The sequence below is a fragment of the Barbus barbus genome (genome assembly GCF_936440315.1).
Source record: "Barbus barbus genome assembly, chromosome: 6".
Taxonomy (NCBI): Eukaryota; Metazoa; Chordata; class Actinopteri; order Cypriniformes; family Cyprinidae; genus Barbus; species Barbus barbus.
Genome location: NC_136734.1, coordinates 30990438 through 31011700, shown reverse-complemented (window position 1 = coordinate 31011700; position 21263 = coordinate 30990438). Strand labels below are relative to the sequence as shown.

The window sequence follows — 21263 nt, the reverse complement described above, 5'->3', positions numbered from 1 at the left end:
GCTTGAGCTGGCAATGAGTGGGAACATTAAAAGGGACCAGAAGAACAGCGTGGGACTGCTTCATGAGATACAACCCAGCCCTCTGGGATATGACTTGTCAAACAGCGTGGACTGTGTTCAAGAGCGTCGGCTGTGCTTTCTGACACCACATGCATGCATACACATATGGGTGCAGCAGACTCAGATTCACAAACGTACCCAAAACATTAATGTGGTTACAAGCACAAAGCTTCTTGGTAGGTTTTCCTCTCTCTTGCATGAACGAGGACGCTGCAACATCTTGCTACATCAGAGTACACACGATTAACGGAACCAAGTTCTCATGACCAGCAACCACAAAAGACACATGCATAGAAAGACATAAGAATTCAGGGCACATGATAAAGTGAATGGCCTTGAGATAGGCTCTCTATGTCCACACTCAGTGTCAAAAACTCAGCTGCCACTGGGAAAAAACATTTCTGTCTGAGTATGTGTGCTTCTGTTAACGAAGGAAATGAAACTTTCCTTTGCAGCACACTTCAAAAATCTAAACACAACCGCAGTCTGAATCAAAACATGACTCTTGACTTTCTGAAAGGCACAATATTCATCGCGAGCATTTAAAAGTTGCACAGGACATTTGGATGGGGTCTAAGAGGTAGAGGCAATATTAAATATATCCCCCAAGCCCATGGGATTCACAAGGATAGAGACACAACGGATACCAGAGACCATACAAAACGTACAACTGAAAACATTTGAGGCCTGGCCCAAAAGCCAAACCGAAACACTGTCTAGACCAGCAGCAGACTAATCTAATTCACAGATCCATAGGAAAATGGATGGGTAGTATATATGGGATGTGGAAATCTATACATTTTCAAAACCGACTAGTTCATGGTTTGCAGAGTTAAAAATATAAAAACTAAACATTTTTCATACAGTACCGAGTTATTAAGTAAGGATGCGTTAAATTGATCACAAGTGACAGTTTAAAAAAAAAAAAAAAATCCTAATACGTTTCTATACATCCTGAAAAAAAGGATCATGGTTTCCATAAAAACCAGCAAAAGTGTTTCAACACTGATAATAAGAAAAGCTTCTTGAGCACTACCTAGTAATAGTAGTAGTAATATATTTTTATTTAATGCCATGTCAGCATCTTAGGCTATTTTCATGGCAAAAACAGTTAAAAAAAAACAAACAACTATAACAAATACGATAAAAACCAGCAAACAAACAAGTAAAATTACACAAGATTCTTCTTGAGCACTAAGCATTTTAGAATTTCTGAAGGATCATATAATACTGAAGACTGGAGTAATGGCTGCTGAAAATTCAGCAGAAAAAAAAAAAAATGCATCTTGAAATTAAAATAGAACAGTTATTTTGAATTGTGCGTGTGTGTGTATAAAAAGAAACATATTTAAAACAAATTTAATACTGAAAAGAGTCACTCTTATGATGCGGTCAGAGGCCAATTAGTCTCAGCCTCAGACGCCACGCAACGTTGGCTAAACGTCTGATGCATATGGCACACTTTTCTGGAAAAACTTCAGGAATGTCGAAGTAGTCATCTGACTGGTTGAATTAAACCCGGATTTCCGGGAGATGTGAGCGTCACGTTTATTTTCGGTCCGCTGGGAAACCGTGGCGCCAAACCCCCTCACGAAAGAAGAAACAGCCGTCCTGTTTACAAATCATGGTCAACTAAACGCTGGATTGTCAAAGGTATGTGAAATATTTAAAGTTCGTGGCATAGAATCTTAAACACATACGAGAGTTTCACACACCAGTTTGTTATTGTGGCGACATTTCCACACCCCCAAACGTGATGCTGAACGAAACGAACTATGATTGGTTGTTTGACATGTGGGTCAAACGGCCTCATGGGCGGGCCTTGGCCAATGAAAGCAGCCATCTATTCCAGACGTCAGTCTCGAGACTAGAGGCCACTGTTATTTTAGTAGGGGAAAATGTAAATGTAAGAGATAAAATAAGAGTAGTAAACCAGATGAACGCTACTGATGACACCAATAGAAAAACAGTGTCAGAATAGCCTCAAAACAACCTTTGCTTTTAGAAACTACTCACCTTGTTCGTAGTGCGTGCCATGCAGCGTCCACATCAGCATACAAATTCTTCTCCGAAGGCTTCCCTGAGCTTGCCCCGTACCCAGAGTAGTCGTAGGAGAACACGTTACAGTTGATGCGGGAGCCTAAGCCAATGTAGAAGCTACTCATCTGACCCAAGTCTACAGCATTACCGTGGGAAAACAACAAGGTGTAGCGGGCGTTTGGAGAACATCGCACAAACATACAAGCGATTCGGTTTCCTCTAGATGTCCGGGTCATGAAGCACTCAATGGCGTCCTTCTCCCGGGCAGTGTACTGCCAATCCGCACGTTCGGAAAGGTGGAGGGTCCAGTGGCTGCCGCTCTCGTCACACATTAGGGAGTAAGTGGGCTCCGGCGGAAGGAAGGCCAGCTTGGAAGCTATTCTGCTCGGGCATGGCGGACAGCAGAAAAGGCAGCATAGCTCACTCAAAGACAGGTGATTCATCCTTCACTTGAGAAGAACACAACAGATTGGAAAATTAGTGGGGTGGAAACACAAAGTACAATACAAATAAAACAGATGAATCTTAAAGGGACAGTTCAAAAGTTTAAATTCTGCCAATTACTCACCCTTATGTAATTTCAAACCTGTATGACTTTATTCTAAGGAACACAAAAGATGATATTTTGAAAAATTTCAGTGTTTTTTGTTCATACAATTCAAGTCAGTGGGTTGTTTTGAACCTCGCTGATTTTCACTGTTTGGACTAACAACTAAAGCATAAAACGTGTTCCACAGAATTTTGGATATCATACAGCTTGATGACAAAGGAGGAAATGAAAATTTTAATTTTAATTTTTAAAGGTGAAGCATAAAGAGCGTAATCTGCATAGTCAGATGAGATGGGAGAAAGAACTCCAACTTATCTTAAACTTAACCTAAACTCATCGTAGTAAGCACACACACACACCATATATGCAAACAATATTTACCCAAAGAAGGCTATAATAGTTTACTTAAAGATGGGTAAACACGCAGACCTATATCTAGTGGTCCAATACAATGGTTAAGTATGTCCTTGAATTGAATTTTAAAATACGCATTTTGTTAGGATACAAAATACAATCGAAACAGCATCTGGGGTGAAGCTAAACAGATTTCATTAACAAAAATGTTCAATACTGACTCCAGTTCTGCAGCGCAAGCAATAGTTTCCATCTTGGTGCCAATTTGATGTCATTAATAATGACTATTAGACTTCACCCTCAGGATAGCTTTGACGCGTGTCCTATAATTGATCAGATCACTTTCTCTCCGACTCATGGCAGCTGAAATCACCCTCATTTTTTGGTTTCTGAGAAGAAAACTTCAGTGTTTTACAAATCTGGAAAACGTATCAGTAATCCACATAGCTGCTTCCAAATATAATGTGTCTGGAAAACGCTTCGCCTTAATATAAACTCCAAGTAGGTGACATCACATAAGTGTTGTACCAAAAGAACCATTTAACAAATTTTATTTCAAAAAGCAGAGGGAAAAAACAATGTAAATATGACCCAAATCGGACCCATGATAATCAAATCCCCACTCTCAGTTTAATAAACAGGAAACCATCTTGTTGTTTGGGTGATTTGGACTTCATCACACTGAAGGGAAAGTAAAAGCTAAAAAGCATCCTCACAATATTACATAATCACACAAATGATTGTATGAGGTTAATATTTGTTTCTATTAAAAGATCAGAATGGGGGGAGAATTGGTCATTTCACTAGGCTTTTCTTTTTTTTCCAAGAGAAGTGTTCTACCTAAAGTATTAAACACTTGGTCCACACAAAATATTCAAATAAATACTAGAGACTAATTTATTATAACAGATGCATCTATAAAGTATTTGACAGCATGATCCACATAGTTATAAAGGTATCAGAGAGCGACACTCACCTCAATTGAATCAAAAGTGTTTGCTAACTGAAATAAGCTTAGTTAACATTTTAATTCTATTATCTAAGGAGTGTAACAGCTTAATTGAAACAGCTGAAGCGAGCTGTTTGATTAGCATGGTTAATTAAAACGTTAACAGTTACCTGTAGATGCTGGAGACGTTGAAGGCAGAAAGGCTTTGATCTGAAGTCACTGTATTAGATTAATCAAATATGAGACTCTCTTTAACAGATCACTCAGTCCACTTAGCCAGTCCCTCAAAAACTACCTCTGGTCCGTCCGATCTAGTCAACATGTGGTCAGTGTTTCATGAGCCAATGAGATAAAAGACGTTAAAAAGCGTGACGTTATTAAACAGACCAAATTTTCTAATCTAATCCGTCACGTACGGGTGATCTCATCTCACACCAACCCCTGCCCAAAACTGGCTTTCTTCTTATTTTCTCGCGGAATGCCGGATATCAACGCTCTCACGACCAATCAGATTAAAGGATAGATATGCTCGACCAATCACACGCGTCCTCGCTGCACACGGACGATGACGGAAACACAATAACATGTTGATTAATGATTTTACCGTCGCTGATGTATAAATCAGAATAATTATACTTTTGCTGAGCTACCAAGAATTAAATATCAGACCTCACCATTTCTAACGTTAGCTGTGTTTTCTGAAGTTGTAAATCTTTCGTTTGAAGTTGAAAGGCATTAGCCAATTGCTATTTACTTCCGCTATTTTCGCATTGCGTCAAAAGCCACTTGAACGTGTGAAGCCACGCGGTTTCTTATTTAAGTGTTTTAAGCTGTCACTGTTTATACATTACGTGTATTTTAGCGTTAAAATGAGTTCTCAAAAAGGAAATGTTTCCCGATCGCGACGCCAGAAACACCAGAATGTAATTGCCTTCAAAAATGACAAGTACGGTGCAAGCGCACAAGTTAAGGTGAGTTAACGTTAAGCGCCTGCTAAAATAAACAGTATAGAATCAGACTTACATCAGTTTCGTTGTCTAGGAGTTTATATAGCCTTTGCGCTGTTTATGATATTGTTGCTTGTGTGAATTTGTGTGTATTCTTCCCCTATGATGCTACCAGAAAGCCAAAACAAAGGTCCATGATGGTCTGTGTCAGCACTGCAAAGAAGTGCTAGAGTGGAAAGTCAAGTACAACAAATACAAGCCCCTTACACAGCCACGAAAATGGTGAGATGAGGGGGGATTTACTGCATAGCAACAGATGAAAGGCAAATAAACTCCTTCACAATGAACCCATTTCTGAAATGATGTTTCTGTGCCTTTTCTAGTGTACAATGTCTTCAGAAAACAGTGAAGGATGCCTATCATATCATATGCAAGCCATGTGCACTGAAGCTGGAGCTTTGTGCAAAATGTGGGAAAAAGGAAGAGATTGTCGTTCCGTAAGTAGATTCAGGCCTCTTCTAACTGAACGTGTGTGTACAGATATGTGCGAATTAGAAATAATGCACTACTTGAATATAAATATATATTTACATAATGAGAGGATGATGAAAACATGCCCTGAAATGCAGTCAAACCAAATTGTATTCAGACACCTTTCTTAGTTTATTCGCTGTAGTTTAGAAAATGGTAGTAAAATATATGACAAGAACTCAGTTAAACTGTGTCAGAACAGATTTTGATGAACTCAATTAGATAATGCCAATTTAGATCAAACAATGCTTAATTTTGTTCAGTCTGTGATGTAAAAAGTTTGCATTAGCAATTAAGGAAAAAACACTAAAGCAAAACATGGTCAGGTCAAAGTGTCTGAATAATTGTTGGTCCCAGATTTTTATAAATTTTACTGGTAGTCCACTGTATGAATAATTTTTGGGTATAATATGTCACAGTTTACTTTATTTTGCTATCCTTACTTACAAAGGAATAATAGTGTCCTGCACCCACTTTGTTTTTTCCTGTAATGACAAAGCTGAATTTTCAGCAGCCATTACTTCAGTATTCAGTGTTACATGATCCTAATATGCCGATTTGGTGCTCAGTGATTATAGATGCTCAATTATTAATAATAGTTATTTTTATTATCAATGTAGAAAACAATTTATGATGCTTAATATTTTTGTGAATGCCATGAGACCTTTTCAGGATTCTTTGGCAAATAGAAAGTTTAGTAAAGAGCATTTATTTGAAATATACATCTTTTATAACATTGGAACAGTGTTTTATAGTAGTAGTGGTAATATATCAGTGCAGCACATGTGCCATCTTGTGGACATACACAGTAATGGGACATTTAATTGTGGCCTCAAGACATTCTGTATGTACTTTTTTTTTAGGCTGCTTTCACTGCTCTGTTATTCTATTAGCTGTGCATTATTTGGGACACTTATTTAATAAGATTAATTAAACATATCACTGTCATATATACTGTATGTTAAGGTGTATTACTATTAACTGTGACCACAAAATGGGGAAGTCGTGGCCTAATGGTTAGAGAATTGGACTCGTAATTGAAAGGTTGCGGGTTCGAGTCCCCGGCCGGCAGGGATTGTAGGTGGGGGGAGTGAATGTCCAGCGCTCTCTCCACCCTCAATACCACGACTGAGGTGCCCTTGAGCAAGGCACCGAACCCCCAACTGCTCCCCGGGCGCCGCAGCATTAATGGCTGCCCACTGCTCCGGGTGTGTGTTCACGGTGTGTGTGTGTTTACTGCTGTGTGTGTGCACTTTGGATGGGTTAAATGCAGAGCACAAATTCCAAGTATGGGTCACCATACTTGGCCGTATGTCACTTCACTTTCACTTCACTTCACTTCAAAATTAAGTTCTTGTAATTCACAGTTGTTTGTATGTGTCTGTCTGCTTTTTGTTTTTTAGACTTGACAAGAAGGAAGAAGAAGAGGTAGAGGACACCAGCCAGCCAAATAAAGGAAAGACACAGAAAAAAAGAGATGTGGAGAATGATGACGAAGATTTTGATGACCTGAGATTTAGCAATGATGACCGTGATAGTGATTCAGAGGTGGAAGGAAATTAACACTCGCAGTCTTCTGTATGCATTACCAGCAAACAGCTAAACCTAAGAACCGTGGGGCTGGATACTGGACATGTACTCACCTGTTCACGTTCTGTTAATTGAGAAAGACTCCCAGGAGGGTTTGTTTCCATCACTGTGATCTTGCAAGAACTGACACAGTCATATGTCGAAACCAGTCTTGTTTTTTATAATCACAAACATTTTGATAGCATTCATGTTATGAATGGCTGATTCATATCGAGAAGCTGTGTTTCATAAGTCTTTTTGTAAATAGAAAAACAGAAATAGAAAGTACTTATGAAACATACCCAATTAATAAATGACCTACAAGCAAATGTTGTGCTGTCTGTTTTGAAAATAATAAATTACACTGAATATTAAGTCTACACCTTCACTGTCCCGATTTTGATCTTTTTTAGCATATAGATTTTGTTAGTAACATCCTCTTGCATATAATAAGTAGCTGCAAAAACACAGGGGACCCACTTTATATTAAGTGTTATTAACTACTATGTAGTAACATTTAAATGAATTATTTGATGCAATGCACTTATTGTGTAGATACGTGTATTTATGTTTAAAAAATACATGCATATAATTGTGGCTGTATTTAATTTCACTAAATACAGCTTAATTACGAATCTACCCATACCACTAAATCAAATGTATTCCTAACCGTATCCCGCAGCAAAAGCGTTTTGCAATACAACATTAAAACGATAAGATAATTAATATAAAGTAGATCCATCACAGATCTAGAATAACTTTGAAAAATGAAAAAGGCTTCAGTAACACATGTTAAATCACCGTGTGATCGCAGAGGTAACGCTATGATATCATAGCCAACAATTTCAAAATTTCCAGGGAAATCTCTCATGATGTTTAAGGAACTTAAACAAGAATAGTCTGTTTTGACCTTTGTGCAGCATCTGAACCACCTCTGACGCAAAGCTATGAAGAAGTTAATGCATGATTGCTATAACAACAAAACAAATATAAACTGTTTTATTAACGATTTGAGGAACTGTAATTTTCATCGTGGTTTTATGTCATGAGGTTTAGCCACAGTTATGAAGCAAGAAGGGAGACCTGCATCACGTCGTTGACTGTTTTACCCAAATGCTATTGTGAAAATGCTTTCAATGTCTGTATTCTTTGTATGAAATAAATGGCTGCAGCCTCTTTATGGAATACAGTTATTGATAGCATTTCTAATTTCCTTTACTCTTATCAACGGTAGAACTCGCTAACTTAGTTCAACAATACACATACAAAATATAATTATGTGTAACTTAATTTCAGAGCAGTTCTATGCAGTGGACAATGCAAACCATTTTGTTTTGTTTCATTACACTACCTTTTATTTTTGCCTTTATGTAGTGTTTGTCTAATGTTTGTTGAATACTGTAATGTCCTAATATTGTGTGAATCCTGTCATATGTACTCAAGTGTTGCACAAGAATGTGGGTATTTCTAAGTCAAATTTCCATGTAAACTGTTGAGTGAAGTGACTTTGAAATGACAATTATTATTTTATTTTTTTTTAATAAAAGACCTGTAATGTTGATGGATGAGACACCACATGACCACAGATCTTTTGAAAATTGCTCTTATCAATTTTGACCACATCATTTTTGTGTTGAAATGATGCTTGTGTGCTTACCAAGGGGGGGGAAAACTTAATATTCTGTTCTTTACAATAATTATTTATCTGGCAAACCTCAACAGATTGTTCTAATATGAAACATTGCATGGGCAATTTGCACTGCATTTGTGTAATGTGAAACCTTTCAAAGAAGTGGCTAAGGTAACTATTGTTCATCCGTGTTGCTGTCATGTGCTTTTTCATACACTGTAAAAAAAAAAAAAAAAGTTGAGCCAACTTAAAATTTGAAGGCAACCAGCTTCAGCAGATTTTTGAGTTTTCTCAAGTTTATACAACAAAAAGTTCAGAATCTCCTACAAAAATAAATAGCGAGAACTCAAAAATCTGCTGAAGCTGGTTGCCTTAAAATTTTAAGTTGGCTCAACTTTTTTTTTTTTTTTTTTTTTTTTTTTTTTTTTTTTTTTTTACAGTGTAGTTTTTACAAACATACAATACAGCAGCTCCTTTTGCCTTCATTCTTATATATTAGCACAACTAAACAAAACATTTCACAAATACTTTCAGTTCAATTTATTTGTTATAAATGCAAATAGAAAATAAAATAAAAACTATAACTTAACCAGCACCAAATGAATTTTCGAATCTCATCTAATAACGATTGTTATTAATTATAGCCCTAAATTATTAACTGATTGATATGTTCTATGCAGAAGTTATTATTGCTTGTATATATTCAGTATTCCATTATCCCAGTTTCTTAGTTTCTTAAGATTCTGACAAAAGACTCCCGTGTTTGACATCTGCTACTGCTCAGACATCACCTTGACCACACGCCCCATGAGACTGTGTACTAAAATAATAATATACTCTAGAAAACGTTTACATTTTCTTATTTGTAATTATTATTATCATTATTGTTGTTGTTGTTATTATTATGATTATGATTACGATTATTAGCCTAATGTAGTAGCGAGTAATTAATACATCAAAATCAAGAAAACAGGCGGTGGTGTGCTATCACCAATTACAAAACATCCCAATGGCGCACGAGAGTTTGATTGGATGTAGTCATAGATTGGCATAAGGTTGGCTTGACGTTGGAAGTTCGATATTCGCAAATTAAGGGACCGTCTCTAAAGTTACATGCGATATTGATATACACTTTTCTAAATTCAATAGCATCTGAGGAGAATGACTTACAATCATAAAACAAACTATGAAGTGTTCATCTAGATGTCAGCTATAATGCACACCTTTTACATTTTTGATATTTATTAAAATAACTTGTAAATCATATGTAAAAATTGCTATTTGAATGGCCTCAAATGCAAATTTAAAGCTCAATAACATTTGAGCAGAATGACTTAAAGTCACAAAACAAACTGTAAACTGATCATCTAGGTGTCAACTATAATACACATTTTAAATTTGCATTTGAGGCCATTTGGTTGTGAAAAGTAGCATTTCTTGCATATGATTTACAGTTTATTTTAATAAATATCAAACATGTATGAGGTGTGCATTATAGTTGACACCTAGATGAACACTTTATAGTTTATTTTATGACTGTAAGTCTTTCTGCTCAAATGCTATTCAGCTTTAAATTATGACATATTTTGTATTTGACCCCATTTGGTAGTGAAAAGTGGCATTTTTTGCATATGATTTAAAATTTATTATAATAAATATCAAAAATGTAAAAGGTGTGCATTATAGTTGACACCTAGATGAACAGTTTACAGTTATTTTTAAGACTGTATGCCATTCTCCTCAAATGCTATTGAGCTTTAAATTATGGCATATTCTGCATTTGAGCCCATTCGGTTGTGAAAAATAGCAATTTTTACATATGATTTACATTTTATTTAAATAAATATAAAAAATGTAAAAGGTGTGCATTAGTTCACACCTAGATGAATACTTTACAGTTGTTTTTCTGACTGTAAGTCTTTCTGCTCAAATGCTATTGAGCTTTAAATTTGCATTTGAGCCCATTCGGTTGTGAAAAATAGCAATTTTTACATATGATTGACATTTTATTTTAATAAATATCAAAAATGTAAAAGGTGTACATTGTAGTTCACATCTAGATGAATACTTTATAGTTTGCTTTATGACTGTAAGTCTTTCTGCTCAAATGCTATTGAGCTTTAAATTTGCATTTGAGCTCATTCGGTTGTGAAAAATAGCCATTTTTACATATGATTTACATATTATTTTAATACATTTTCAAAAATGTAAAAGGTGTGTATTATAGTTGACATCTAGATTAATACTTTATAGTTCGTTTTATGACTGTAAGTCATTCTGCTCAAATGCTATTGAGCTTTACATTTGCATTTAAGCCCATTAGGTAGTGAAAAATAGCTTTTTTTGCATATGATTTACAATTATTTTAATAAATATCAAAAATGTAAAAGGTGTGCATTATAGCTGACATCTAGATGAACACTTCATAGTTTGTTTAATGATTGTAAGTCATTCTCCTCAGATGCTATTGAATTTAGAAAAGTGTATATCTATATCGCATGTAACTTTGGAGACGGTCCCTTAATTTGCGAATAATGATTACCGGTTTACAATATCCACCTCCCAGGGATTCTGCAATGCCTCGTGTCGTATATAAAAGTTCAGAGAATTCATTTGAAATTACATTTGAATATCTGTGCCAATGATGAATCAGAGCGGCACAGCCGCGCGCATTGCGCACGTCTTCAGTGGAACGTTTGTGCACTCCACACCACGAGCTGCGCTGGAAATACTGCAGAACTGTGTCTTAGGTGTCAACGAGAAGGGCAAGGTTTGTTTATTAGTCTGCTTAGAAACTATTTATGTCATCTCATATGGATTTACTTTCGAAGATAGATGTCCTAACCACATAATGCACATAATGTATTATAGGTAGCTATATAATAAATGATGCTATTTGCCAATGATTTGTAATGTACCTCAAAGTGTTTTTTTTTCATAATGGTGATTTTCTTCTTTATGATCAGATTGCATTTATTGAAAAAGATCAAGATGTGGTCAGTCTTTCAAAAACATGGGGCTTTGAAACTTCAGACATAAAACAGCTTGGACAATAGTAAGTACATCAGTCTAAATGAATTGCATATATTCTATAGTCTAACATAAGTCTTGCATAAGGGTGCTTTGAGTCACTTTTGCATTCAGAACAACCTCTCAACAGGTAACAAAATAGAGCAAGAACATTTGTGTAAACAAGCTTTGTAATCAGATTGTGCAATAATGAGCATGCCCAAGCTTGAAATCTTTCCATTGCCATTGCGATCACCTTTTTGCAGTGCCAGTGCTTAATTTGACTTTTTCTCCACAGTGAGTTTTTTATGCCTGGAATGGTTGATACACACATCCATGCGTCTCAGTATAGCTATACTGGAACTGCCTTAGACCTGCCTCTGCTGAAGTGGCTCAACACTTATACTTTCCCTGTGGAAGCCAAGTATGAAGACTTGGATTTTGCCAATAATGTCTACACTAAAGTTGTGGTAAGCTCACTGAAACTGATTCAATAAATATAAAGAATAACTCTAAAGTAAAGTAAATGACTAATATGGATATAGAATGCATGTTACAAAGTTTGTTTGAACCTTTTTGTTGACTGTTTGGCATTGTAGAGAAGAACCTTAAAGAACGGCACCACTACTGCTTGTTATTTTGCCACAATACACACTGATGCCTCTCTTCTGCTTGGAGAGCTTGCAGGTAAAGCACGTGCAACCAAGGATACACACACACACACGTTAAATTGATTTCCCCTGTGACTGTATCTGTGGTGGCAAACACAAACACATCCTTTCTCCAACCTTTGGAATTTGTCTTGCTTTGTCCTATCATGTCTTAGCTTTTGTTCCTGACAGTCTGTTAAGTAACTGCATTTATGTTTGCTTTTTCATATTATGTAAGAAGAGATGGACTGTGACCTGTCATTCCATGAAGTAAAGTTGTAAAAACTCTGTCTCAGCTTTAATACTACTTTAAAATCCCGTGTCCACTATGTTGCTGTATCATTAACTCACAAGATAATGAATCAATTATTGATCATTGATTTTAGATTTTGATATACAGTATTTTGCCTCTTTTCCACTAGATAAGTTTGGACAAAGAGCTTTTGTGGGTAAGGTTTGCATGGACTGCAATTCTGCAGTTCCACAGTACAAAGAAAGTCCAAGTGAATGTAAAGAGGAGACCAATCGGTGAGTTTTGGAGGACTGTGCAACTGTACTGATACAATAGTGTCAGTAATCTCAAAATGACTGAATTTTGGTTATAACCTAATATAAACCCCAGTCTAAACAATGAACTTGAAGATTTGATTCTGCTTCCTCTTGGTTTTTGCAGTTTCATCAAAGAGCTTCTCAAAAAGGAGGTAAATAACGGGTTAATTCTCATGAATTTAATTGATTTATTATGTAAGTCTAGTCAGAGTTGAGGTTACAGTAAGTAGTTGTGCCTAAATTATTTCAGGCTCTATAAATATGAAAATAAAAATATATTATCTGACTGTTTTAGTACCCAAATGTTAAGCCTGTGGTCACTCCTCGATTCGCTCCGTCCTGTTCCTCCTCACTGCTCAGTGAATTAGGTGAGATCGCCAATAACAACAAGCTTCACGTTCAGGTTTGTCCTCCTTTCACACATTAACATCTACTTGATAAACAGTGATATACAAAGATCAAAGAACATACAATTAACATTCAAGTGGATTATAGCATTGTTCACATGGTAGGAGCTTGAAACATGGTATGATGACTAAGAGTTTTTGATTGACAGATGGCCCTAGTGGCCTTTATGTTTATAATTCTTGTAAAAGGCAATAGTGAGGTGAACGATGAGTGTGTTCAGCTTTGTGTACTCCATGCTCCATCAGCATTTATAATAGAGATTCTGTGCAATTTTACTTTATAAAAATAACTCATTCTAAACTATAATTGTAATATTATAAATGAATGTTATACTATAGTTGTGAATAATTAACAGATAATATGCTGTAAATCATAAGATAATCACTAATAGACGCTAAGTAAAATGATTAACACCTGTTTTTCTGCAATCATTAAACCTATAGAGTCACATCAGTGAGAACAAAGAGGAAGTGGAGCTTGTGAAGACATTGTTCCCAGACTGCAAATCCTACACTGACGTTTACCTCAAACACAACCTGCTTACAGATAGGGTGAGTGGCATTCAGTGATTGTCATTATACTGTACATCAAAGACCTGGTTAAATATATTTTTGCATTTATTTTTTAATATATCTTTTTTTATCTAATATATACATATTATTCTACATAGATACCTTTGTTACTGATTCATTGTATATTTTTGTAGATTTTATGTTCTGAATTGTGTTGCAACAGAGTCCAAGTGTGAAAGTCTGAAGTCTGTGCATGACATAAACAAATGTCAGTCTTCTATATAGTAGTTATTGGAAAACTGCTTTACCTTAAGGTATATGCATCTGTAATGGGATCTATGAAGTTGTTACTTACATTTTTTTTCTTCTTTTTAAAAGGTGTAGTAATATTTTAAACCACCTTTGCCCTTAAAAATAAATAAATAGGGAGGAACTTGTAGAATCGGATTTAGTCTTTAAAATATATGCAGCTGTTTGCCAATGTAGTTTTGTGAGTTTATAAATAAATTAATATAAAGCTGCACATATTTGATGAACCGATGAAGTTTTTTTAAGTACTTTGGTTTGTTGTCATTAGCCCTGTGGATGTAAAGGGCTTGCTTGAGAGGTTCTGGATCATGTGCTTTGCAATATGAGTTTGTGATCAAGAGTTCAGTACACTAGAGTGCATTGTCATTTGTTACAAGCATACAAACTCCCTGCTCTGAATAAATTACACTCTTCCTCACTGATCTGGGTAAGTGCAAATCCCATTTCTGACTTAAGAGACCTATGATTTAAAGAAATAATTCACCAAAAAAAAAGTGAATATTTACTCATTTTCATTATTTATTCACGCTAGTGTCGTTGCAAATTTGTGGAACAAAATCTTTGATGATTTTAACCAAATCAGAATATTTCAGCTTTAGTCATTTTCAATGAACTGGCTTCATTGCTGTTCTGAAATGTATGGAAAATGTATTTTGATTACAAAGCACCTTTTAAAACTGTTCCAGTTGTTAGATTAAACGTGCAGAATCTTAGTAATATAAAAGTTTAAAGTTGAGAATTGAAATTGGTTTAGAATTAAATTATGTAAACTGACTATTGCAGACTGTAATGGCCCACGGCTGTCACCTAACTGATGAAGAACTGGAGATCTTTCGTGAAACAGGATCTGCAATCTCTCACTGTCCTAATAGTAACATTTCGTAAGCCCCTCAAGCCTTTTGCTATTACTATTCATTCAGATCGCTTTAATATACTCTAATGCATGTTATTTAATTCATTTATTGTGTCTTTTCAATCCCAGGATTTGCAGTGGGATGCTAAATGTGCGCAATGTATTGAACCACAAAGTGAAATTGGGTTTGGGGACAGGTAAGGTTGCTTGCCAGGCCATTTTGTGCATTATAGTGGGAAATTCTTTCTTTGCGAAAGCTTTAAAGATAATAAGCTATACATGTCAGTTGCCAGTTTCATGTCAGGTCCAGTATTCTGCATTTTAAGGTTTTGTCTGTGTCGTCTGTAGATGTAGCAGGAGGCTACTCTCCATCCATACTAGATGCTGTGAGAAGAACTCTCGACACGTCCAAAACCCTGACCATCCAGGACCCTCAGCATAAGACTCTGAGCTTTGAGGAGGTTTTCAGATTGGCTACACTTGGAGGCAGCGAAGGTAAGATTCCAGCTTTTTTTGTCAAATGTTATTTTTGTTATTTATTACACTATATAAACTTGCCTGGTTGTTCTCCACACTCCCTCCAGCCCTCTCACTGGATGATCAGATCGGAAACTTTGTGGTAGGCAAGGACTTTGATGCCCTGCGAGTGAATGTTTGCGTTCCTGATGGCCCGATCGATTTGTTTCCTGGTGAAGGCCCCAAGGTTCGACAGATCTCCTACTGATCTTTTCTGCCCTCATACTGAGAAAACAACATCAATTAGTTAAATGTATTTTTTGTGTATGGTCATATGCAAACACACTGGTCTCGTTGCAAAAACAGTCGATATCAATGAATATCCTGTGCATACATTACAAATTCTTTAATGTGTACAAATGATAAAGAATTCCCCATTTAATGTGCTTTTTTTCATACAGGTCATTTTGGAGAAGTTTTTAAATTTAGGTAAGTTGCTTTAAAAATTGTTAAAATGCTTAAAATATCCCTTTAATTCAGATATTCTTGTCTTATTGAAATCCTTACAAATATTCTTTCTGAAAAGGTGATGATCGAAATATTACTGAAGTCTACGTGGCTGGAAGACAAGTGGTTCCATTTCAAGATGCATTACTATCTGGTTGTTTTTAGTAGAAATATACATTTACATTACAGTTTAGATTTTCTAAAGGATGTTATAGATGTATATTATTTAGTTAACATATTGTTAAATGTCTTTATTTAGGAAATATTGTTTATTTAAATTTTACCACATGACTTAAAGATTTGTCTTATGCTCAAATTTTGTATTTGAGCATAAGACTATGCTCAAATACAAATAAAGACACCTCACTATTGCCTTTTACAAGAATTATAAACATAAAGGCCACTAAGGCCATCTGTCAATCAAAAACTCTTAGTCATCATACCATGTTTCAAGCTCCTACCATGTGAACAATGCTATAATCCACTTGAATGTTAATTGTATGTTCTTTGATCTTTGTATATCACTGTTTATCAAGTTTATTACTTGTCATGTTGATCATGGAAAAAAAAAATGTGACAGAATGTATTTTATATTAACCATTGACTGATTGACAATGAAAATGCTCTGTTATTATCACCCTTTTTTTAAGTTATTTAGGTATATTTATTTTTGATTGCTTGTATTGAATTATGTTAATACACACCAAAATAAGTATTTGTGACACTCTCTCACGCACACGGCTCTCATCAGAGGCTTTTAGCTGTCGGTCCAACCTGTGCCTTCACTGTTTATGACAGTTCTCAAGTAGGAAGAGCTCTTGATTTGTTTCATGCCCTCTACGTACAATGCTTACAATACATGGTAGACGAGTTCTGAATGTATTTGAACTGAAATTGAGTGGTCATCATTTCAAGCACTGACAGCAGTGTCTTGCTGTATGACATGCTATATATCTAAAATGATTTTAAACAGCATCTTTTCTAATTATTCCATCAGTTTTAAACATGGTGTTAAGAGGCCGTGGAATGGTTATATTCAAAAATAGTGATTTTTCACACAACTAGGTAAATGAATTGCAGTAAAATTACATAAATAAATATGCATTTCCTTTAAAGTTTGTTTATCTGCCCATTAATTGGCAAAAATAATCACTTGCCACATGGAGGCGCTAAGAGACTGTGTTTTACGCTGCAGATCTAACTCCAGTCTATAGGGATGATGTCTCAATCACACATGATATTAGCAAAAAATAAAATGATGTGCTTCAGTGAGAATGAGTCATATTTGACTATTTTTCTCCCAGTCTGCTCATATTTGAGTCACATTTTATATTCAGATATCAGTAAACGTGATTTCCATTTTATATCATTTTGTTAGTATTGTAAATTATGCTGTTTTTTAATGATCTGAAACTATTTTATACATAATATTATTTTATGCCATGCACGTTTGTGTCTTTTTCAGCTGAAGTTTGTTACACCACAATGCCAACATTCCAGTTCTGAACTCTCGGTCGGTCAGGTCTGTCTTGTGTGTTTGGAAAAATAATATCTGAACACATTGCTCAGCAAGCAGATCTTGCTTTCCTAATGATTACGTCATCATGATGAATCTTTAGTGTGTGTTTAGATGTCATTTACAGAAATGTTTACAAATTTAACTGCATTTACAGAAGAAAATGTAAGGGAGATATGTTACCCTAGACCACAAAACCAAAAAAAAAAAGTAGTAGTCTATGGGTATATTTGTAGCAATAGCCAAAAATACATAGTGTGGGTCAAGTTATTTCTTGTATGCCAAAAATCATTAGGATATTAAGTAAAGATCATGTTCCATGAAGATATTTAGTAAATTTCCTACCGTAAATATATCAAAACTTAATTTAGTAATATGCATTGCTAAGGACTTAATGTGGACAATTTTAAAGGTAATTTTCTCAGTATTTAGATTTTTTTTGCACCCTTTCAAATAGGTTAGTTGTATCTCGGCCAAATATTGTCCTATCCTAACAAACATACATCAATGGAAAGCTTGATTTAATTTAATAGAAAATGAGCCTTATGACTGGTTTTGTGGTCCAGGGTCACATATTCTTTGCTGATATATGGGTAGGAACTGGGAAGATGCCCCTCTTAAGAAGTAATTCTTGGAATAATAACTCTATGAATTAGACTAAGTATTAAAGCCATAGTTCACCTGTAATGAGCTTGTTTCCTCATCGAAACAGATTTAGAGAAATACATCACTTACTCAACAATGGACCCTCTGCAGAGAATGGATTTCATCAGAATGAGAGTCCAAACAGCTTCCTCCAGTGAAAACATCCATCCCCTGTTGTCCTCTCACATCAAAATCCACTGACATTTGATATATAGAAATGTTTTGGACTTGTTTGCACTTAGAAACAATGCTTGACCTGTGTATATTTCTCTTTGGATTCATACAAGATTACTTTTCACTTGGGAAAGCATTATTATGTAGGCTATGATGGAACATTACTTTAGCTGGAAGCAATGGCTTGAAATGAAAAACATCTTACTAATGGTTTTGTTTCTTACGAACATGAAGCGTTTCACTTCACAAGATGTTAATTGATGGACTGGAGTCAGGAAGATCGCTTGTGGATTATTGTGCTGTTTTTATCAGCTCTAATTCTGACGGCACCCATTCACTGCAGAGGATCCATCAGCAAGCAAGTGATTTAATGCTACATTTGACCACATCTAGCCTACTTTGATAAAGAAACAAACTCTACAAAATCAACATCTTAGGATGACCTGAAGGTGAGTAGTAATTCTCAGCAAATTTTAATTTTGAGGTGAAATATCCCTTTAAATATAAAATATTAACAAATGAAATGAACCTCAAAACCGTCTGCTTTGGCGTTCTAGCCCAAGGGCTTGAACCACAGACATCTAGGAAACAGCATCACGTCTCGGAGCGAGAGAAAAGCAGAACTGAGGGAGAGTGTATAAACATGGGAGTGAAAGACAAAGATGCACACAGATGGGAGAGAGAGAGACAGAGGCATGAGTAAAGAGCATGTGAGTGGGCGGGGCTTCGAATGGAGAATGAGGCGAGTTTGTGTCATGTGTAGTGACGTCATAATGCACATCTAAAGCCCCGCCCCTTCCTGTCATCGGTCTCTCTCTCTCTCTCTCACACACAGAAATGCTGAATCAGTCAGAGCTGGCTCTGTCTGGTTAGGAGTTTCCTGGCTAGACCCAGACTACACAAGGTACATTAAATAGTTGTGACAGACATATATTAAAGCTTTAATAACACAACTTTACTGAAATGGCATAAAGAGCAGACTTTTAGTCATAATAGTTTAATATTGTGTATGAAGCTGGTTGACTCCTTGTGTGAAATTCAGTGAGTCAAAGAGGTTCCCATATCTGTCATAATCTCCTTTTTTTCATGTAATCTGACTGTCTGGCTGAATGAACTTCCTGTGTGATCTACCCTGAGGAACACAAGCAGCTTTGAGAGCCACACCCAGACGCACAAATTAAAGGCTGGTTAACTCTGTACTACTAACTGATTACCATCTTCCTGACTACGCCTCAAGGAACAAAAGCTCAGTGCACAACAGCACGGGAACTTTCTGGTATAGTTCAGAAAAGGAGAACGTTTAAGTTTGGAGTTTCCTGTGAACTGAGAATTGTGTCGGATTAGAGTGTTTACTTGTGCGTGGTAGTGTTAGGTTGAGAGAGATTGTGTGAGATCACGGCCGGAACTCACTGCTCTAGTTCACTGCATCTGTCATCATCTGGTTAGGTTTTGTGACAGGCCAGCCATTCTCCTCTAGTTCATTGTACACAGTAAAAAAAAAAAACTCTAAAACTGAAAAGATAAGTCTGCTACCTTAAAATTCTCATCACTGCTGATGGAGAAATTCAAGATTATAAAATGACACATTTAGCATTTCATGATGTTAAGCTTGAAACAAAAAACATAAGACGACTTAAACTTATTTCAAAGGGAAAACAAACCTGTTTTTCTTACCTCATTGGCAGATTTTTTTCCCTTCTTATTTTAAGTATAAACAGTTCATTTTGATACTTTTTTTTTCAGAAAACTACTTATGTAATTTTATATCCTCACAAAATGTTTCTTAATTTAAGAATGTTTAGATATTTGTACTGAAAAAAAAAAGAGTAAGAAAATCACTTTTTGCAGTGAAACTTTTTTTTTACTAGTCATCGATATCCCTTTTCCATTAATTTATAATTCTCAATGACTAGTTTTGTGATATTTGTTATATTTTTATTCCTCAATATTTTTAACTTGTCATGTACAGGACCATTTAAATCAGGGATTTTTTTTGTCTTCTGAACTCCTTTAAGTACAGAGATTTTCAGTTAACATTCCCATAATTTAACTTCTAATTTATATGTTCACAGTTTTCTGAAATCAGTTAATGGTCACATGACATAGAGGTAAACTAATTTTTTTGTTTAATTTTTTTTTATTTTTGATAATTTGTCAGTTTAAAACTTTTCCACACACCCCAGTTTAGTAAAATCTGATTTAAACGAATTAAAAACTACTTTAATAAAAAAAGTTATGAAAATTCTGAAAAATACATTTATGAATAAATAAAGTACATTTCCTTCCCTTTTCCACTATTCTCACCTCCCTCTCAAGATTTTTTCCAAAACCTACATTTTCCTTGTTATGACCATGATGACCATTCACGTTTCATTCCTCCTAGCACAAGCTTTAATGTTAAAATTGCTTTAATACGAAACTCTTTCTTTAAGCTCCTCTGCCTCGTGGTTCTGAGCATTGCCCTCTTCTCCTCAGCCAAACTCACGACTGAGAAGCCAATTTACAGCCTCTGACTGGCACAGGGATTAACATGGGAAGAACACGCGCAACTCTGTGTGAGAACCTATCTGATCCAACGCTGAACAAGTCCTACTTCCTGCCTTTAATTCAGTCCCAGGTCATTTACTTTTACTCATGACAAAGTTCTAAGCCACACTGTTTTCCTGTTCAACTATGCCTCAGTATCTCTCTTTGTGTCCTTGGTTGCCCCTTCCCTTGACGCATGTCTACTCACTGTGGAGTAGACATCTGCCCTCAACATCTGTCACCACCCGTCACTGTGATGTCATCCACCAAGACCAGCTTAACGCCCAGCCCCCTCTGTACAAATACAGAGCGTGAGCCCGAGCTGCGGATGCTGACTAGTCAAGAGTATGACAATAACACCAAATGACTGGACGGTGATATGAAAAGATTTTCCTTTAAGGGACAGAGATGCACTTTGAAGACAAGACAGGAAAAGTATATGTGAATATCCTGCGTGTGTGTTTGATTGAGGGTGACACTGAGGGTTCACGCCAGCTGTTGTCATTCCTTAGAGGGTGA

At 35.8% G+C, this 21263-nt stretch overlaps 4 protein-coding genes across 3 annotated transcripts in view; 2 read left to right on the top strand and 2 right to left on the bottom strand.

Moving 5' to 3' along the window:
- LOC306871196 (alpha/beta hydrolase domain-containing protein 17B-like) overlaps positions 1 to 4440 on the bottom strand; it is a 29003-nt gene extending 24563 nt beyond the window's left edge. The window contains exons 1-2 of the mRNA XM_079418970.1: positions 4124 to 4440; positions 2077 to 2549 (exon numbers count right to left, since the gene is read on the bottom strand). Coding sequence (XP_079275096.1) covers positions 2077 to 2543 — 467 coding nt within the window. The 5' untranslated portion in view covers positions 2544 to 2549; positions 4124 to 4440. The remainder of the gene's footprint in view (positions 1 to 2076; positions 2550 to 4123) is intronic.
- Positions 1 to 21263, bottom strand: part of LOC306871647 (transient receptor potential cation channel subfamily M member 3-like) — a gene marked incomplete at its 5' end in the record, with an annotated part of 440831 nt that overhangs the window by 227148 nt on the left and 192420 nt on the right.
- On the top strand, positions 4508 to 8571 carry LOC306871195 (uncharacterized protein C9orf85 homolog). Its single transcript, XM_079418969.1, has 4 exons — positions 4508 to 4924; positions 5076 to 5182; positions 5284 to 5397; positions 6835 to 8571. The coding sequence occupies exons 1-4, from the start codon at positions 4823 to 4825 to the stop codon at positions 6992 to 6994; spliced, it is 483 nt and encodes a 160-aa protein (XP_079275095.1). The 5' UTR covers positions 4508 to 4822; the 3' UTR covers positions 6995 to 8571.
- On the top strand, positions 11145 to 17154 carry LOC306871592 (guanine deaminase-like). Its single transcript, XM_079419652.1, has 14 exons — positions 11145 to 11400; positions 11597 to 11685; positions 11938 to 12109; positions 12239 to 12326; positions 12712 to 12817; positions 12963 to 12990; positions 13134 to 13241; positions 13690 to 13797; positions 14851 to 14948; positions 15050 to 15117; positions 15269 to 15415; positions 15505 to 15623; positions 15838 to 15865; positions 15963 to 17154. Exons 1-14 carry the CDS (start codon positions 11272 to 11274, stop codon positions 16046 to 16048), a joined length of 1374 nt encoding a protein of 457 aa, XP_079275778.1. The 5' UTR covers positions 11145 to 11271; the 3' UTR covers positions 16049 to 17154.

Coding starts and splice junctions, on each gene's coding strand:
- LOC306871592 (XM_079419652.1), top strand. CDS start 11,272: ATGATGAATCAGAGCGGCACAGCCGCGCGCATTGCGCACGTCTTCAGT. Junction 12,991..13,133: donor AAGAGCTTCTCAAAAAGGAG/GTAAATAACGGG, acceptor TGACTGTTTTAG/TACCCAAATGTTAAGCCTGT. Junction 14,949..15,049: donor TGTCCTAATAGTAACATTTC/GTAAGCCCCTCA, acceptor TTTCAATCCCAG/GATTTGCAGTGGGATGCTAA.
- LOC306871195 (XM_079418969.1), top strand. CDS start 4,823: ATGAGTTCTCAAAAAGGAAATGTTTCCCGATCGCGACGCCAGAAACAC. Junction 4,925..5,075: donor GTGCAAGCGCACAAGTTAAG/GTGAGTTAACGT, acceptor TGATGCTACCAG/AAAGCCAAAACAAAGGTCCA. Junction 5,183..5,283: donor CTTACACAGCCACGAAAATG/GTGAGATGAGGG, acceptor TGCCTTTTCTAG/TGTACAATGTCTTCAGAAAA.